We start from the raw sequence: 19,808 nt of genomic DNA on the forward strand, positions 1-19,808 counted from the left end.
TTGGGTGATGTGCCGGACGAAGAGCAAGCGCTCTTCTCACAATGTCTACCGGCGGGAAGTGAACGCCCTTCACCGACGGCGTGAGTATCCCACTCGTATTCATTTATATTTCTTGTCCTTTGCTTTTAATTGATCATAGGAATGATCTTTGCCTTATCTTGTCGCAGTGGGTGCCCAGACCTTGGGCGGAGTACGCTGGAGCGCCTCCTTTTGTTGCTGAGGTCTTTCGACTTAGGAGCCCGAGTCGGCTGCTGTTGTGGACGTCGATGGGTCCTGTGTGGTATCTGGGCGAGCGTTTGGCTCGTCAGTGCTCTCGGGGCGCGTTGACGGTTCCCATTGACCCTCCGAGGACAATGTTCAGGGAGCCTACTGAGGCTGAGAGGGAGGCGGACTTGGCTGGTGCCAGTGGCGACGACCTTCTTCTGCCTGGCGAGGACTACTCGGCGTTCCTTTACGGGAGGTTGGCGTACTGGCCAGTAGTGGTGAGTATCTTTTATTTTCTTTGATTTGATTTCGGGAATTACGACGAAAGATCGTCGACTAATGAGAGCTATTTGTCTTAGCAGGAGGTTGAGGCGGCGGGCATCGAGCCCCCAGTGTATCCCGAGACCCTTGAGTACACTGACGCGACTGGGAGGACGACGATCTCCGAGTTGCGTGACTTCGACGTACCTGTGATGGATGCTGGCCTAGACGATCGGCGATCATCGATTCGGAGGGTGAGCCTCCAGCTTATATACCTTTCGTGTAAGAACACATTTAATTCGAACTTGTTCACTTTACTGAGAATTTCTTTTGACATGTAGGTCGCGCCATCTCGGTTCGTGGCACTATGGAGGGTGGCCAACCGGCTACGAGCTACCGCCATCGAGGCACTCGTCGGTGGTCGAGGTCATCAGGTATGAGCCTCATTTGATTTCTTTTGATTTTTTTTGTTTTCAGTCTTTGTTTGAGTTGATTGACATGAGCCAATTTCTTGTCGTCCACAGGCTGGTCGTGAGCTGGAGCGAGAGCTGACCCAGTCTCGGGAGGAGACGGCTCGCTTGTCGAGGGAGCTCGAGTTTCGGGACGCCGAGATTGCTGCTCTTACGGCGAAGGTTGCTGAGTTGGAGGGTGCCCAGCAGTAGTCTGCGTAGTTCTGTAGACTCGTACATTTGATTTTGAACATTTTTTGGACTTGTTTGGGGCGCAAGCCCCCAGTTTGCCTGGACTTTGGATTTGATTCGGGGTGCAAGCCCCCAGTTTGCTTGTACATTTGTATATATGATGGCCTGAGTGCCTTTGCTGCTGGGTTGTGTTGCTTGTACCTGCAGGTTAGTTCTTGAACAGGTTTTGGTAGACAACGGTTTACGCCGTCATGCTGCTGAAATTCACATAGAAATCACGCCAAAGCATACATTTTATACACATATGGCCTTAATTAGCGCAAAAATGAGACTCAAAAGGACAAAAATGCAAAAATGCAAAAATTTTGTCGGAAATGACCGGACAGTAGGGAGGGTTACCCCCTAAAAAAAAAGAAAAAAGAGAAATCTACAAGTGTAGAAATGAAAATGTTGAAACAAAAGAAAATTATTTCCTAAAAAGAAATTTACTTCCTACAAATAAAAAATGAAATTAATAAATGAATTAAAATAATAACAAAAGAAGAATTAAGTGCGATGAAAAATGGCGAATGTGTCGACGTCGCCTCGAAATGCGTGCCCGCGAACTTAGGCAATTTGAAACATGGTAAATTGCTCGTATTTACCAAAATAAAATCCCGTAGGAATAGGAAATTATTCGTTATAGAATTAGGAAAGATCCAAACGCGGAAATCGCAGAAAGTTAGTTTGGGGAAGAGGCGCGACATGAGTCTCGTCGCTTTGAATAGGCGCAGCGGAGAGCGCTTTGTTCCTAAGCTTGTCTCTTCGGCGGATTTTTTTGGAAACAACAATTAGTATAAATAGAAGCGTCGACGAAGCTTTAAATCATATAATTCTTCCGTCTCTTCTCCGTTAATCCACATAAAAACTCCCAAAATAAATTTTCAAGAGAAAATTGTCATTATGAATACTTTGGAGATCCGCTTGAAGGAATGGACTAATGAATTCTTGAATGTTGAGAAGCACGACATGGGTGCTCATAACCTTGGGTCTCTATTGAGTTTGAAACTCATTAAGGTTGTAAAACCGTTCTTGGATGCTTGCCTTGACTACTGGGACCCAAATTATCATGTTTTCGCGTTCCCAGGTGGTGATATTTGTCCTTTTCCGGAGGAAATTGCTGCTATTGGTGGGTGGGACCCCGAGCATCTAGCTGCCATTCCTTCCACTTCACAAGGGTATAAGACAAAATTCAGAGACCTGCTCGGATTGACTAGACTTGAGGTGGATCGCTTAGTTACCCCGAAAGGCGTGAGAATGCTGGACTTTGTAGACCGATTCATCAACAGGGATGACCCCACTGTCTCTTATGTTGCTAGGAGGAGAGCATTTGGCTTTTGTTTGCTGCATGTGTATGTCTTCCATGGACACGTGGATGAAGATTTGCGAGGTGATCCCCGTCTTTTGGGTCTTATCGAGCAAATGGAGCTGCGCAGGAGCCCAGCTTGCTTGTGCGTAGGGGAGATTATCTTGGGTTTGGATAATAGGAAATCCAACCGCGATCTTCCATTTTTGGGGAGTCCCGTTATCTTACAGGTAAAAGACACCTTTTCTTTTCTTTTCTTTTCTTTTTTTTTTCGTTTTTTTTTTCGTTTTTTGTTTTGTTTTTTTTTTGTTTTTTTTGTTTTTTTTGTTTTTTTGTTTTTTTTGTTTTTTTTTTTTTTTTTTGGGTGTCTAACACCTGCTTTTGGTAGGTTTGGCTTATGGAACGGCTCCGACTGCTCGAGCCCCCAGTTCATGCACTTTCCTATCATTCCCGTATGATTGCGATGAGGACGCGGTTGTACATGATGGACTTCACTCGGGTCTGCGACTATTGGAAGAACAAGCTGAAGAATGATGATGGCCCGTTGATTAGGTGGGTCGTACCGTGGTGGCACCTCAAGTCTGTTACTGGAGTGTCTTCTTTGGATCCTACTAGGTCCGTGCGCATTCCGGGATTGGAGTTCATGGTATGCATCTTTCCGGAAAGGTTGATGAGGCAAGTTGGTTTGAAGCAGACTATCCCGAGGCTTGATACTGTTCCGCAGATTGTTGTAGCGCTTACCACCGAGAGCCGAAGAGAGTGGGCTATTAAATGGGACCAAAGGAACATGTGGTTCTTGAGCTTCTCCGCCAATGCTTTGTGGGTGTCGGATTCCTATCTGAGGTGGAGAAAGGCTGCAACTTCGGAAGAACGCGAGAGATCGAGGAAACGCGAGCTGTTGACTACAAGGTGCGAGGGAGAAAAGAGAAGGAGAAGCATCTGACAGAAGGAGGAGAAGAAGCTGGATTTCAGGTCATTCGTCCTTCAAAGAGATCAAAGACTACTCCTGTTGCGGAAATGATGGTTGGCAAGAATGGAAGAGTCAGGCCTCGAGAAAGACCGTTGGTGATTAGGTCTGAAGTGGTGCAAGAGCGCCCGGCTCGAGGTCGTGACAAGAAATATGACAAGAATGACAAGGGCAAGGGGAAGATGGAGGAATAGCCCGAGTCCTTATTTATTATTTGATTATTTATTATTATTGTTGTAATAAAAGGAGGGATTTTTAGAATCCTAGCCTATTCTATTTTTATTATTTGTCGTATTATTATTATTAGAAAATGAATGAAATAAAAAGGTTAAATGGTTAAGAAACCGCTGTGATTTTCTTTTATTATTCTTGTCGAATTTCAAATGCAATGCAAATGTCCTTCTATTTACATTTTAGGTATATTGGGTTGAATCCGGTGAAGGATTGCCTACGTATTCACTTAAAAAAAGCGAAATCAAACCCTTGCGCGTAGTTCGAGTAAATGTAAAAGAATAATTGTTCGAAGCAAGAGCTTGTAATGAACATAGAAAATAAGCATGAGCTTTTGCTTGTTCTCAAGGTGCGAATTCAGTTTATTTGATGATATGAGGATGACAATCTTGTCAAAATGCAAGAGCATGGTGACACTTAGCTTATTTCAGCTTGGCCAGGGGCCGTTTATTTAGTGCCACAAGAGCGACACATGGATTTACGCGAGGCGCGTTTTTGTCTTAATCTAGGCATAGTATCGTTTCAGTTGGTCAAGGTTTGTGGGGTTTGAAAACTCATTCCCATCTAGGTCTGTGATTCTAACCGCACCCCCTGGGAGTATGGATTTGACTAGATATGGTCCGGCCCAATTAGGTTTGAATTTTCCCCTTGGGTCGACAGGTAAAAGAGCTCTAACCGATTTGAGTACTAAGTCTCCCTCTTTGATGTTTCTTGGCCTAACTCTTTTGTTGAAAGCTCGTTTGATACGTGCTTGATATGTTTGGACATTATGTAAGGCGCGTAGCCTACGTTCATCCAGGAGGATGAGTTCTTCATATCTATCCCTCTTCCAATCGGCTTCCGGGATTTGACTTTCTAGTAGAATACGCAAGGATGGTATTTCTAGCTCGACTGGTTGTACGGCTTCCATGCCGTAGGTCAAATAGAAAGGAGTAGCCCCAGTGGGCGTCCTAACCGATGTACGATATCCCCATAAAGCAAAGGGTATCTTGCTTGGCCAATCTCTGTAGTTGTCAGTCATTTTCTTGAGAATTGTGACAACGTTCTTGTTTGCCGCCTCTACCGCGCCGTTAGTCTGTGGTCTGTAGGGCGAAGAGTGGTGATGCTTAATCTTATATTTGGCTAGCAATTGCTCGGTTTCAGCTTGGAAGTGTGACCCATTATCGCTGATGATCTCATGTGGGCAACCATATCGACAGATGATGTTGTTTTGTATGAATTTTGCCACATTTTTAGCCGTAAGAGCAGTGTAGGAAGCCGCTTCTACCCACTTGGTGAAATAGTCAATTGCTACTAGAATGAAACAGTGACCTCTGTTCGGTGGGGTTATCTTCCCGATTATGTCAATTCCCCATGCGGAGAATGGCCAAGGAGATGTCATCGTGTATAGCAACGAAGGAGGGACATGTTGCACATTCCCGAAGATTTGACAATTGTGGCAGTGTCTCACGTATTTGATGCAATCAGATTCCATGGTGGTCCAATAATACCCTAAGCGTGTGATTTTCTTTGCCATCATGGGCCCACTCATGTGAGGACCGCATTCTCCGTCGTGGACTTCTTCCATCACCTTTCGTGCCTGTGAATGATCAAGGCAACGTAGGACTATACTAAGAGGTGTTCTTTTGTATAACTCTCCTTGCATCAGAATGTATTGGGAAGCTAAAAGGCGTATGGCGCGTTGTCCCCTCTTGTCCATATCCGGTGGATAGGTACCATTAAGCTTGAAATTCAGGGATCGCTTGGAACCGGGTTCTGTGCGATTTCTTCTTCATCGGTTATTTGGTGGACATAAGCCGGTTCTGATCGTCGTTCGATACACAAAGGCATTTCTACCATGTGATCTGGCATATTTATTAGAGATGCAAGTTTCGCAAGAGCGTCTGCAAATTGATTTTCCTCTCGAGGTAGGTGTAAGTAGGTTACGTGATCAAAGAATTGAGCCACTTGGTCTATCCTAGCTTGATAGGGTGCGAGGCTTTCGCTTCGGATTTTCCAGGATCCTGTAACTTGGTTGATGATCAGTGATGAATCCCCATGTACTCGGAGGTTTTTGATGCCTAAGCTTACTGCCGCTTGTAGTCCGATGAGGCAAGCTTCATACTCTGCAGCGTTGTTTGTCACCTCGAAGTCGAGTTTGACAGCAATCGGTGTATGCTCACCTTCAGGAGAAATGAGCAACACTCCTATTCCGAATCCTCTTAAATTTGATGCTCCATCAAAGTATAGATCCCAAGAGTCTACGTCTGTTTGAAGTATATCCTCGTCGGGAAATGACCAAGTGTCTATGGTTTGTGCGTCGTTGATAGGATTTTCTGCGAAGAATTCGGCGACGGCGCGACCTTTTATAACTTTCAGTGGCACGTATTTGAGGTCGAATTCTGAGAGCATCAGAGTCCACCTTGCAAGACGTCCGTTGAGGACGGGTTTCTCGAAGAGGTATTTGACTGGATCCATTTTGGAGTATATCTTGACGGAGTAGCTAAGCATGTAGTGACGTAGCTTCTTCGTTGCCCACACAAGAGCGAGGCATGTCTTTTCGAGTTGCGAGTATTTGCACTCATATTCCAAGAACTTCTTACTTAGATAGTAAATAGCTCTTTCTTCACTTCCTACGGTTTGAGCCAGCATAGCACCCATGGCAGTTTCGGTTACTGTGAGATATAAACCAAGAGGTTGATCTTGTTGTGGTGGCATGAGCACTGGTGGTTTAGCCAATATCTCCTTGATTCGGTCAAACGCCTTTTGACAATCATCATCCCATATGGTGTGGTCTGTTTTCTTGAGTTTCTTGAAGATAGGCTCGCAAATCATGGTAAGTTTCGATATGAATGGGCTTATATATTGTACCTTTCCCGAATCCTCGACTTCTTTTTTTTTGAGGTTGTGGCATTTCGATCGAGCTTTGATTTTTGAGGATCTATTTCTATACCGCGTTGGTGACGACATATCCCGGGAGTTTTCCTGATGTTACCCCGAATGTGCATTTACGAGGATTGAGTCTCATGTTGTACTTTCGTAGTCTTGCGAAGAACTTGCGAAGGTTTGCAATGTGTCCCTCTCTTTCCTTGGATTTGATGATCATGTCATCTACATATACCTCAACTTCTTTGTGCATCATGTCATGTAGGAGTGTAGTTGCGGTGCGTTGGTATGTAGCTCAGGCGTTGATCAATCCGAATGGCATTCTTTGTATAGCAATATGTTCCCCATTGGGTGACGAATGCGGTCTTGTGCATATCTTCCATGGCCATCTTGATTTGGTTATAACCCGCATATCCATCCATGAAGGATAGTAATGCGTGGTCTGCAAGATGTGTCCACTAATATGTCAATGTGAGGTAAAGGGAAGTCATCTTTTGGACTTGCTTTGTTTAAGTCCCTAAAGTCAACACAAACACGGATTCTCCCGTCCTTTTTGGGCACGGTACTATGTTAGCTACCCGATCGAGTACTCGGAAACTTTGATGAACCCGGCTTTGAATTGCTTATCAACTTCTTCCTTAATCTTTAGAGCCCATTCCGTTCTCATTCGTCGAAGCTTCTGTTTCACGGGTTTGAAACCCGGCTTAATCGGAATCCTATGTTCGGCGATATCCCTGTCGATTCCCGGCATGTCTTTGTAGGACCAAGCGAAAACGTCTTTGAATTCATTTAGGAGGTCTATGAAATCGGCCCTTTCGGTCGAGCTCAAGGTAGTCCCTATCCTAAGTTCTTTGGGTTCTAATTCGGTTCCTACGTTGATGGGTTCGGTATCTTCTATTCTTGGTCCCCCTTCCCCTTCCCCTTCTCGTAATATTTCTTTGGCTACATAGGGAGGTATTTCGGTCAAGTCTGGGTCTTGGTCATCCTCGGTATCATCATAAACAAACTGCACTCGAAAGAACACGAGAGAGTAAGCGAACTCGATTTATTCATATTAAGATTAGAGTAAAGTTGAAACAAATGAGCCAACCGATCCATGGTCGGTGGCGGCAAAGGAACGATGGTGGGGCATTTCCCGAACTACCGTGACTACTCGAGGCTAAGCTAGGAGAAACGAAGGGAGTGGGGATGACAACGGAGTAGACTCTCTAATGACTTCTCTGACTCACTCGACTCCGACTCCGACTACGACTCGAACTCGTCGTCTTCTGGTTCTCCTTTGAACATCTCTCCTTCTCAAGTAGTGAGCTTGAAGAGCCTTCCTTGGTTGTTGGTCCACTTGATAGATTTTCTCCATCCTTTCTGCTTTGCTTTGTGTCGATTTACGTGATCAATGCGGTGGGGTTGAAGCGATCGTCCAAGTATCATGGTAATGATCTCATCTGCGCCCCTAATGAATCGTCCTCTCCAAACAATAGGCTAACAGCTTGTTCGTCGAAGCAAGGTGCTTGATGGGTTTTGACGGTAGGAACCGTTTCGGGAGGAATGAAGTAGCAATCGTGAAAGATCTCGATTCCGGCTAACTTCCTCTCAAGATAATGCCAAGGTTCGGGAAATCCGTGAAAGAGTTTTGAACTTCCTTCTTGAACGAAGTACCCATTTAAGGTGGGGAGATATGGTCTCATTTGGACTCCCACGTGCTTGCGATTTTGGACTTGAGCGAGCATTTCGAGAACTTCTTCAGTTGTGGGTTTGTATCCTAGTCCAAGTGGTATCCTTGTCGAGTTACCCTTCTTGTATGGTGCGAAGGTGTTCTTCCGAATTGGGTTCAAAGGCATTCCAGGGAAGTATCCCTGAGACTTGAGGATGTGGTTGACCACCAAGTTAGAGTAGGGATTATAGTATAAAGGTGCCAACTCACTTTCTATGACATTCACACTTTGGAAGCCCCCATGTTCGTATATGGGATCCGCAAGGACTTGATTGTTTGATTGCTTTTCGATTATCGCCTTGATGGGTGACGAGGTGATCGTCACAACTTTGCCATTTAGTGGGATCTTGATCTTTTGATGAAGGGTGGATGTTACCGCTTTAGAAGCGTGAATCCAAGGCCTTCCCAGAAGTATGTTGAATGAAGCTTCGATGTCCACTATTTGGAAGTTAACTTTTCGTTCGATTGGTCCCGTGGCTATGGTTAGGCTAGCAAGTCCAACCACTTTTCGTCGTGTACCGTCATATGCACGTACACCTTGATTTGTAGGAGTCCAATCCGACTCCTTCATGCCTAGTTTGTATGCCGTTTTGAGGGGTATGACGTTGACCGCGGAGCCATCATCTACCAAAGTCACTGGCACGTTCTTCTTTAGACAAATGACAGTGATGTATAGAGCAAGGTTGTGACTAGCGCCAAAAGGTGGCAAGTCTTCATCTGAGAAAGTAATAGGATTACTTAGCCTCGGTGATTCTTGGAAGACCAAGTTGACTACATCTTCAGGAGTGGAGTTATGCGCTACATTCAATTTGGCCAAAGCTTGCGGTAAAGCTTGCGATGCGGAAATGAGCTTGCCACTAGTTGCGGTGAAAGATCAGCCTTGGTCTTTTGTAATTGCTTGAGCAAATGATCAGTGGGGTCATCTTCGTTATCATTTGGTGTGATGACGTTGGTTGGACCGTTTTGAGTAGTGCTTTGATATGGGCGACCCGAACGAGTTAGGTGATCCACATCTTGGTCTTCACCATTTTGGACTATTTCCTTGACCAAGGAGTTTTCAATGAGATATTCGTCTTCATCGTCATCGGCCCAAACCCCATTGATTGCAGCTAGTTCCTTCATTCTCATGATATCACTTTCTAGTTGTATGATTTGATCGACTAGCTTATCGACCACGGCGACTACTTCTTGCATAGTGGCATTTTGAGAGAAGATCAATGGTACACGTTTCTTAGGTATTGTATTGGGATGGCTTAAGGCCGTTACCATGTTTTCTAGTTCCCACACTTGTCTATCTACACTTCTTGCCCATGCGATGAAGTCGGAAATGGTAGGGGAGATAGTAGAGTAGAGCCTTTCTTTCTCAATTGCATGAATTTCATTTTCGGTGGGAGAAATGAGGTGTGAGCAATCTAAGGTAGATTCGTCACTTGTAATCACTAGAACTCCAAGAGGATTCTGAGTGTTGTTGGGCTTACCCCCTGGTGGAATTGGAAGTCGACCATCTTCGATCATATCTTGAAGCACGTGTTTCAACTTGTAGCATTTTTCTGTGTCGTGCCCCTTGCCCCTATGGTATTCACAGTAGGAGTTTTCATCCCAGAACTTGGACTTCTTTCCGGGTTCGGGAGTAGGTCCAATGGGTTGGAGTTTACCTTGCTTCATTAGTCTTTTTAGAGCGTTGGAGTACGTGTCCCCAAGGTTTGTGAACTTCCTTGGTGGACTAGTTTTCTTGGATGGCTCGAGAAGGTTAACTTCGTCGGTCTTGCTAGTAGAGCCGTATGAACGACTTGTGGACCCTTGATATCCTCGACCTACCGTTTTGGACAAGAGTCCTTTACGGATGTCATCTTCAATTCGTGTCCCTAGTACGGTTAAGTCCTTGAAAGTCTTGATGTTTTGATATCTCAAGTGACTGGCATATATGGGTTTGAGATTATCCACGAACTTTTCCACAAGAGTAGCCTCATCCGGGCGCTCAACTAGTTGAGTACTAGTCTTCCTCCACCTACTTAGGAAGTCGGTGAATCCTTCTTTGTCATTTTGGGTAAGAACCTCTAGAGTACGCATATTGACTTGGATCTCGGCATTATCCGCGTATTGTTTTGAGAACTCGATTGCGGCGTCTTCCCAAGTAGCGACCTTCTTGTGATCTAAAGTGTAGAACCATTGCTTTGGGATGGTGTCAAGAGATGAAGGAAAGATCCTTAAGAACATCTCGGGTTTGATGCCTTTGATAGACATGTAGTCCTTGAAGGCGCGGATGTGGTTCAAAGGGTTCTCATGTCCTTTAAACTTAGGGATATCCGTCATGCTAAAGTTAGTGGGCAATTTGGAATTGACGGCTTCATACTTGCGATTGTTTTCCCTATAGATGTCATCCCCCTTAAGGTACATCAATTGCTCCTCTAGGTATTGGAGTCTCTTCTCAGCTGCGGTTATCCCTGGGACAGGATTCTCATCTTTAGACTCGTCATCGGAAAATTGTAGTACTTCACTTTTAAGGGGAGGCAACCTTCCCTCTACATCAAAGATACGGCCTTCGATAAGTTCAAGGCGGTCATAGGTTTGTTCTTGAGTGATTTGCATTTGGGTTATCGCGGCTAGGATTCGATCATTACTTTCTTGAATTTGCTGAAGGTTTGTTTCATCACTTGACCCAGGCATCTTGGAAACTGGATAAGAGATCGGCGACGAATCAAAACACGATCGACCATTCTATCACACTTGCTAAAAGAGGAAAAGCTTTGACTCGTGAAGTGGGTGTGTGCCACTTGTGTTGAGTGAGTTTTGAAGAAAGACAAGGTCTTTGAAAATGTGTGTCCTAGTCAACTGTAGTGTAGTTGTAGGAGTGGACTTGAAGTGAGGTTTGAAATGGGCTTGTGACCCGAATTTTGACGCGACAAACGGACAGAGTCTTGACCGGATTTTTGTGCTAATTGAAGGCCCTATTTTTTTTCGAAATTTTGCTTTGAAAATGAGGATTTTGATTTTTTTGAAAATTCGTCATGGTTTTGTTTAGAAATGGTGATCACGTAAGGTTTACACATCTATACAAGCATTATAACGGGATGCTGAGTGCATTTAAAAGGGATTTGGTTTAAAAGGTGGGTTGCCATACCGAACCATCAAACCCGAAGTCTGTGGAGAGGCTCGTGCCAAACAAGAGTAAGGCCGATTCCTAGTCCATTTCCTCAAGTAGTGAAGGCCCTTGATACAAACAAGAGTAAGCATCATGGTATGGATGACGTCAATCGCTATCCATCCTTAGGCCCAAATAAGAATTAGGACCGTTTAGACGGGACGATTGGTCGAATGGGTTGGGTTGGGCCTAGGAAGGCCGAATAAAACGGTCTAGGAAGACCGAGTTATGAAAACCGACAATTGTCTTGTACAAACTTATTCCCTAACCTTGTTCAAGTTTCACCCTTGCTACACGTAAGTGTATTCTCCCCAGCGGAGTCGCCAAACTGTGGACAGCGGGCCGCCCACGGGGGCGCTTGGTGAGAAACGGAGAACAAGCGTTTGCATTTTGTATGGAGTCGCCACCAATTTTTATGGGAAATTGGAACCGTTCGAATACCTCGTGTCATGTCAAGACACAAAGTAGTGACATGAACACTAAGCAATCGTTACCCTTAGCATTCTATGTCTAGAATGACTCTCGTGGATGCCAATGAACACGGGTGCTCACGGAGATCTGGAGTAAGGGGTGAGGGTACGTATTAGGAAGCTCTTTTGATCGAACACCTAATCCCGCCCGCCTCGATAGCGGCCTCTACTAATGATTAGGGAAGTTATTCGTACTCGATATATCGTCGGCTATATGCATGCAATGCAACATCCATTAGATTAATCCTAGCATGTGAGAATTAGACTAAGTCGGTTGACACGTAATTAGCATACAATTGGGTCGAAATTGGAGTTAAGTTCAATTACATGTGAAACATACAAACAATAAAAGAAATACAATAATGAAAAATACAATAATGAAAATTACAATAATTACATTGGATAGGCGATTTATGTCGAAAATACCTTTAAAACGGATAGTTTGGGAAAAAAGAATAAAAAAGAAAGAATCAAATAAATTACGAACAGGAATTAGCGTGAAATTACGGATAATAGTTAGTCAATACGTAACCTAATTAATCTAGGTCAAGGCAGAAAAGGAGTTCAGAGACAGAACTCATCCTGGAACAGCGCAGCGACTGACGCCCTGCGGAAGAGGCGCGGCGATTCTTTGCGTCTCTGTTTCCAAGTGTGTTCTGGTTTTGAAGCCGAGCAAAATCGTTAATGTTAATTGGTAATTTATGGATTGATTGATATAATTACTCGGATGAAAGTGATTTAACAGGTTATTTAGCATATGAATTAGTCATAAAAACAGTAAAACATGGATGAGACGGATGCAAACGAATTAATTACATGAAGGGGCGATGTTAATGAATGATTAATTAGTGACATCGGTGAATAGAACAAACTAAACATGATGAATTAATGACAAATTAATGACGAATACGTGAAGGAACAGATGAAAACTATGTCAATGACGAATTCCAGAAACTCAATATGAACAAATTGAATCTCTAAAATCCGGGTTTTGAATTTAGTGACGAAAACCCGCGAATATGAATTATTTGGGATTTAAGTCGGATTTGAATAATTAAAACATGTGGATGAATGATGAATTATATGATACAATATACATGTGAATATTAATGATAATGAACGAATAATTTAAGAAAACAAGTGAAAAACAAGTAAACCAAGACGAATTACAGAGGACGAAGAAGAAGAAAAGAAGCAGGAACTGCGGCAGCCTCACGAAGAGGCGCAGCAGAAACTGCGCTCCTTCGAAGAGCGCGCGATTCTTTGCGTCTTTTCTCGACGTCATCTCTTTGGAAATCCGCAAAAACAGGTTTTAACAAAGGGTTTTAGAAATCGATTTTAACGGTGCTTTCGACATAAATCTTACAATAATGATATGATAAATAAAATACAATAAATAAAAGAGGAATGTACACCCTCAGACTTACATGTTGACGGAACGAGATGAACTAAGATATCGACTAGTGAATGCTCGACGCGAATGCAAAGAGAGTGCCCTCGTAAGAGGAAAACGATTGATTAATTAAAGTTGATTGAGTGTAGTTGGTCAAATTGGTCGGTCATGCAACGGAAAGGCTGGTACCCGGAAAGATCCGAGCTTACGTGGTCGGAAGTCCAAGCACGTAGGCGCCAATTAGTAAGAACGAAGTCTAGAATGCAAAGGGAGAAGAGAAGGGCGGACACTCGCGTGAGAAATATGAGGAACGAAAGCTTCTATTTATACTAATCACGTGAAGGAATAGGGTTTCGGAGACTCTTTGGAAGTGAATCTCGGAAAGATATGAAAAAGATACGTAAATCATGCAAAGAAGGGCCTGGGAAGAGGCGCAGCGACCCATGCGTCCCTTGGAAGAGGCGCGGACTGCTTTGCGTCTGTTCCCATGAGGTTTCCTCCTGCTGAAGAAAGATTTCCGCGTTTGAGTTATGGTAGGACGGAAATAATTCGATTATCTCGTAAATATTACGGGATATTATTTGCCAAAAGATAAAGTTTGTAAAATATGGAATAGAAATATCCGGAACATTCCAGAACATTCTGACTCGGGATTTAGCAGTTATCAGAAAATGGAGACGGTTTTTGACCCGGACTCCGAATGTACTCTAATTACTGCCAAAACGACCGTATCAGGACGTAGATGACAACTAAGAGGTTGACATTAATATTTGATCAAACACTTGACGATAATCTTACGAACTGTCACAAATCGTTCCGCGAATCGAACATGCGGCCCAATCATCACCGGGTGGTTTGCGGGAGGTGCAGAAACGAGGTGTCTACACCTGTGGTGAACCATTTAATATTTCCGGTTAAATGGGGAGCAGATTTAAATAGCAGGTTTTGAGTTAGCTGACATGGGAGCATTGGGAAGAGAGCTCGACTTGGACCATAGTTGAAGTCTAGATCACATAGAACAATTTATATCACTTTATTTATTTCCGCTGCGAGTTGTAAATATTTTATATTAGGTTTTAGTTGATTAAATTTGTAATAAACATGTAATCGTTAAAGTTCTAATTTAAAGTACTTTGGTTTGTTGTACTTTGTTATTCACTACCTCGGGAAACCGAGATGGTAACGCTCTCATTTACTTGGGAATGTCTAGCTAAAGGCTCCCGAATAAATTGGGGTGTTTCATAGAGACACAAATTTTATGCCACCCAACAGAGGGTACTCTATTATACTCAGTGTTTCCTTCCCAAAGGAAGTTTCTACAAATGGCATCCACTCTATTAAGAACTCCCTTAGGTAAAACAAAAATAGAAGCCCAGTAATTATGCATTGTGGATAAGACAGAAGACACCAGCACAAGCCTTCCAGCATAGGACAAATTTGTAGCCCCCAAACTTCTGATTCTTTCCACTATCTTATCTATCGGTACTCCACAATCATTTTTCTTCAGCCTACCTGCAGTAATTGGTACCCCTAGGTACTTAAAAGGCAATTTACCTTCTGAAAACCCAGAGACAGAGAGTATTTCCTTCCTGAGACTGTTACTTACACCATTAAAATAAGCACAGGATTTCTGAGCATTCATCTTAAGACCTGATGCTACAGAAAAAGCAGAATAGGCTCTTAGCAACACCATAATGGAATGTGCATTCCCTTTGCAAAACAAAAGAAGATCGTCAGCAAACATAAGATGGGTTAACTTCATTGATTTGCACAAGGGGTGATAATAGAAAGGAAGCTTCTCAGTAGCACATTTGATAATTCTACTCAAGTACTCCATACTCAAGGTAAATAAAAGAGGTGACATGGGATCACCTTGCCTAAGACCTCTTTTTCCAGGGAAGAAGCCAAAGGTATCACCATTAAGAGGAATTGAGAATGAAGCACTAGTCACACAGTTCATTACCAACTCTTTGAAATGAGAGGGAAACTTAAAAGCAGTTAATAACTCTCCCAAAAATTTCCAGCTCACAGAATCATAAGCCTTCATCAAGTCCATTTTGAACATACACCTAGGTGAGCAAGCTTGTCTATTGTACAACCTGACAAGATCCTCACACACTAGAATGTTCTCAATAATACTCCTACCCTTGATGAAGCCCCCCTGGTTTAAGCTAATTAGATCAGGTAAAATCTCAGCAAGTCTAGCACAAATCAGCTTAGAAACACACTTATATAACACATTGCAACAAGCAATGGGTCTAAACTGGGTAACATGGGTGGGCATCTTGCACTTAGGAATTAATGTAAGGATAGTGGTATTGAGTTGTTTTAGGAGTTTACCAGTTCTAAAAACATCCTTGATAGCATCACAAACCTCACCACCAATTACACTCCAAGAGTCCTTGAAAAAGGCACTAGAAAAGCCATATGGACCAGGTGCCTTATGATCAGGAATAGAAAATATAGTTGCCTTAATGTCCTCACTAGTCACAGGCTTCAGCAAAATACCAGCATGAGAAGCATTGCACACACCCCCTTTCCTGATGATCTTGGTATTAACAGAAACAGTATGAATTTCAGTCCCCAGCAGTTGAATGTAATAATCCAGAAAGGCAGCTTGAACTTGCTGAGGGTCATCATGTTCCTTACCATTAGTATCTTTGATAGACAAGACTTGATTTCTCAAAAAGTGACTTTTAATAACCCCATGGAAATATTTGGTATTGCAATCCCCATCCTTCATCCAACTAGCCTTAGCTTTTTGCCTCAGAAAAAGAGTACAGGCTTCTTTCAATTCTTTGTATTCATTTAAAGCCTGCATCTCTTTTGTACTCCAGTAAAGATCACCTGGTTTATTAGCAAGTTGGATCTGAATGTACTCCAAATTCTTCAGGGCCATAATAGAACTCTTCTCAATATCACAAAAATGCTCCTGATTATACTGTCTAAACTTGCCTTTCAACTGTTTAAGCTTGGCCACCAGACAGAACATCTTTGTCCCTTTGAAATACATATTCCACCAGTTAGAAATAGAGTTGAGATAATGAGGAGCTTTCCCCCACATATTATAGTACTTGAAAGGTCTTTTATGATGTAACTGCTGAGCTCTACTCTTCATAATACATGGAGTATGGTCAAAATCACCTTCAGGTAGGAAATGAGCAAACATATCATGCATCTGATGCCCCCACTCTCAATTAATCAAAGCCCTATCCAACCTACTGTAAACTCTAGTTGTAACATCCTGCTTGTTATTCCAAGTGAATAAAGACCCCATAGCTGGACTATCAACTAAACCACACTTAGACATGCAGTCATGAAAATCATCTATTTCAGCATCACTACAGCTACCACCTAATCTTTCAGTATGTGACAAAACTGTGTTAAAATCACCACAGGCCAGCCATGGTCCATTAACTGTAGATGCAAACTGTACAAGCTGTTCCCACAGCTCTTGCCTAGCAATAATATCATTGAACCCATAAACCATAGACAAAAAGAAGACTTTCCCAGTAGAAATTTCCAGAATTCTCATATTGATGCATTGAGCAGAATAATCACAAAAATCAACCTGATAAATGGTAGGATTCCATAGAATCCAAATCCTACCCCCTTTGTGCCACCTATTGTTAGTTGATATACTCTAACCATCCATAAGAATTCCAGTGAGACTATTCAGAGACAAAGATTTTATCTTTGTCTCTAGGAGACCAAACAAACCTACCTTGTTCATGTGCATAAACCATTTGACTTGTCTCTGTTTGGTAGGCTTATTCAGTCCCCTCACATTCCAAAAACCCAGATTATACATTCCCCACCACAAGGTGAGGAACACTACCACTTGTCCCAATGCCTACCTTGGGTGTATTGGACTTATTTAGAGCTTCTAGAAACGTTTGCTGACCAAAAGTATGGATACTACATGCACCCTCAGTAGTCTCTTGCCTACTCATACGCATTATAGGACGAATAGGAGTAGGTCCAGAGTAATAAGTACCTGTACGATGCCACACCACAGGAGTCTGCAATTGTATTTCCACAGTAGGGCCACTATGTGTCACAACAACAGGAGAAGTCACCTTTGCTTTACCCTTGTCCTGATGTGGTTTAGTTATCCCCACGGCTTTTGGCCTCCAAATCTTAGCAGCTGGTTTTTGAGTGGGAAGAGGATCCTGTGTCTTCTTCTTAGGAGCTTTCCTACAGTCAGAAGAAAGATGCCCCACACCATGACAAACATCACAGGCTACTGGTTTCCACTCGTATTCCACTTCCACCTCAACCATATCTCCATGCTCATCTAAAAATCTCACTTTGTCAGGTAATATACTGCCAAAAGAAACTTCAATCATAACCCTAGCATAACCAATTCTCGTTTTCTCTTCAGTAGCAGGATCACATTTAATATAGTTCCCCAAAAGCTCCGCAATTTTAGGTATCCCTTTCCCCCAAAATTTGAGAGGCAGTTGGTGTAGTTTTACCCACACCGGAACAGATTTCACCTCATGTTTAATCAGCTCGACATCAGGTGTCCAAGGTTTCACTATTAACGGCTTGTTATCAAATAAAAAGTGACCTTGCTTCAGAACAGCCGACATAGCACCTTTATTCTTAAACCGAACCATAAACACACCATTAGGAAGGAAGGAGAGTTTGTCTACCTGGTAATTGACCCAGATTCTTCTGATAAACCCCTCTACAATCTCCCAAGGTGGATTCGCCCCCAATATGAAACAGTAAACAGAATTACGCCAGTAGTTCAATTCAACCTGCACTTCCGCTTCAGTAAATTGCAATAATTCAGGACCTTCTGCAATAGGTTCAAGAACAGCCGGGGTTTCCACACTATCATCATCCTCCTCTGTCACATCTTCCACTAGTGGCTCCAGCGACAGTGGAGGAATTCCAACAATCGTCCCCATAGCTTTCTCCTTTTGAACATCTGCATCTGAAGGGCCATATGTTCTTGCGAGAGCAGGAAATTCCTCTTGTGTTGTAGAAGAAAGAAGATCAAACTTATTATTAGAACTATTTTTTTGGTTTTTTGGTGATGATGAAGAACGAATTGCTTAATTTTTTGCAATTGTCATACTGAAACCCTAATTATTTTTTTCGCGATGAAATCCCTTTTTTTTTCTCTTTTTTCTCTTTCTATCTCTACATCACTTTTTCCGCCTAGTATTTTTCAGTTACTAGGTTATACACAATAGAATATTATAAATAGGCCCGTGCATCGCACGGGCATTAAATCTAGTATATATATAAAGCAGAAACTTTCCATGCGATATTAGAGAGTACAACTTTTTTAGAAATCCTATAATTTAAAGAAAGATTTAATAATTATCCTAACAAGAGTAAATTTCTAAAAAAAGATATTAAAATTATAAAATTATCCTAATAAAACTAGATTTCTTAAAAACAAAACAAATTTTATTTAATTTTATATCCTTATATAAATAGATCAAATTTATTAAATCACACGCATATATATATAGAGTTTAGTGAGTATAAATTAAGTAATTGTAAGTAACAACTTCTCATTCTATCTTAAGTTAAAAATGACTAAAATGTTATTAAATGTATCCTAATAATAGTAAGATTTCTAAAAAAAAATATAACTTAATAAAAGTAGATTTCTTAAGAACAAAACATATTTAATTTAATTTTATCCTAATCTAACTAGATTAAATTTATTAAATCACACACACACACACACACACACACACACACACACACACACACACACACACACACACACACACACACACACACACACACACACACACACACACACACACACACACACACACACACACACACACACACACACACACACACACACACACACACACACACACACACACACACACACACACACACACACACACACACACACATATATATATATATATATATAGAGAGAGAGAGAGAGAGAGAGAGAGAGAGTTTAGTGAGTATAAATTTATAAGTAATGTTAACTTTAACTTCTCATTCTATCTTAAGTTGAAAATGAACTAGACCCCCATAACTTTGTGCAATTGTGAAATTAACCCCCGTAACTTTCAATTGGAGCGATTAAGACCCATAACTTGCATAATAAGTGAAATTAAACCTTTATTAAATCTCACGAGAAATTGAATTTATCATATCACAAAAGTAAAAATGGTTATGTTCTTATGAAAAATACGAAATAAAAGTTTAAAAAAATTAATCAAAAATCTCACCAAAATATCATTATATATCAACAACTATACGAACAAGTATACATATAACATACTAAAATCATACGTATTACATACTAAACCATTTTTTACATACGTATGTAAATCGGTATGATTTTTTTAGGAAAAAACCAATTAACAACTTTACGTGTAAACTTTTTTTAATTGTTGAAAAATAGAAAAATTTGAATACTTTTTTACCCTTTTATTATATTTTTTTATACTTTTTTGTCATGACAATCTTTTATTTCGACCTCTGATTTTAACACAACTACTTAACAAAATATTTTGCAATTGAAATTTTTTTACAAAAAATTGAAAAATATGTACTTTATATAAAAATAATAAATTGTTTGCTTT

The 19,808-nt window shown here is 41.7% G+C and overlaps 1 protein-coding gene across 1 annotated transcript; it reads right to left on the minus strand.

The window, feature by feature from the left end:
* Positions 1-16,423: 16,423 nt before the first annotated feature.
* On the minus strand, positions 16,424-18,149 carry LOC141631863 (uncharacterized). Its single transcript, XM_074444481.1, has 2 exons — positions 17,040-18,149; positions 16,424-16,873 (listed from the first exon to the last, which is right to left on the minus strand). The coding sequence occupies exons 1-2, from the start codon at positions 18,147-18,149 to the stop codon at positions 16,424-16,426; spliced, it is 1,560 nt and encodes a 519-aa protein (XP_074300582.1).
* Between the last annotated feature and the right edge of the window lie 1,659 nt (positions 18,150-19,808).

The sequence above is a fragment of the Silene latifolia genome, chromosome Y, assembly GCF_048544455.1.
Source record: "Silene latifolia isolate original U9 population chromosome Y, ASM4854445v1, whole genome shotgun sequence".
NCBI lineage: Eukaryota > Viridiplantae > Streptophyta > Magnoliopsida > Caryophyllales > Caryophyllaceae > Silene > Silene latifolia.

Bases quoted from the DNA above. Each gene is read 5' to 3' on its own strand.
- LOC141631863 (XM_074444481.1), bottom strand. From the start codon at position 18,149: ATGGGGACGATTGTTGGAATTCCTCCACTGTCGCTGGAGCCACTAGTG. The intron at 16,874-17,039 runs GTATAATCTGGG...ATGGATGGTTAG, and splicing joins CTCACCTTGTGGTGGGGAAT to AGTATATCAACTAACAATAG.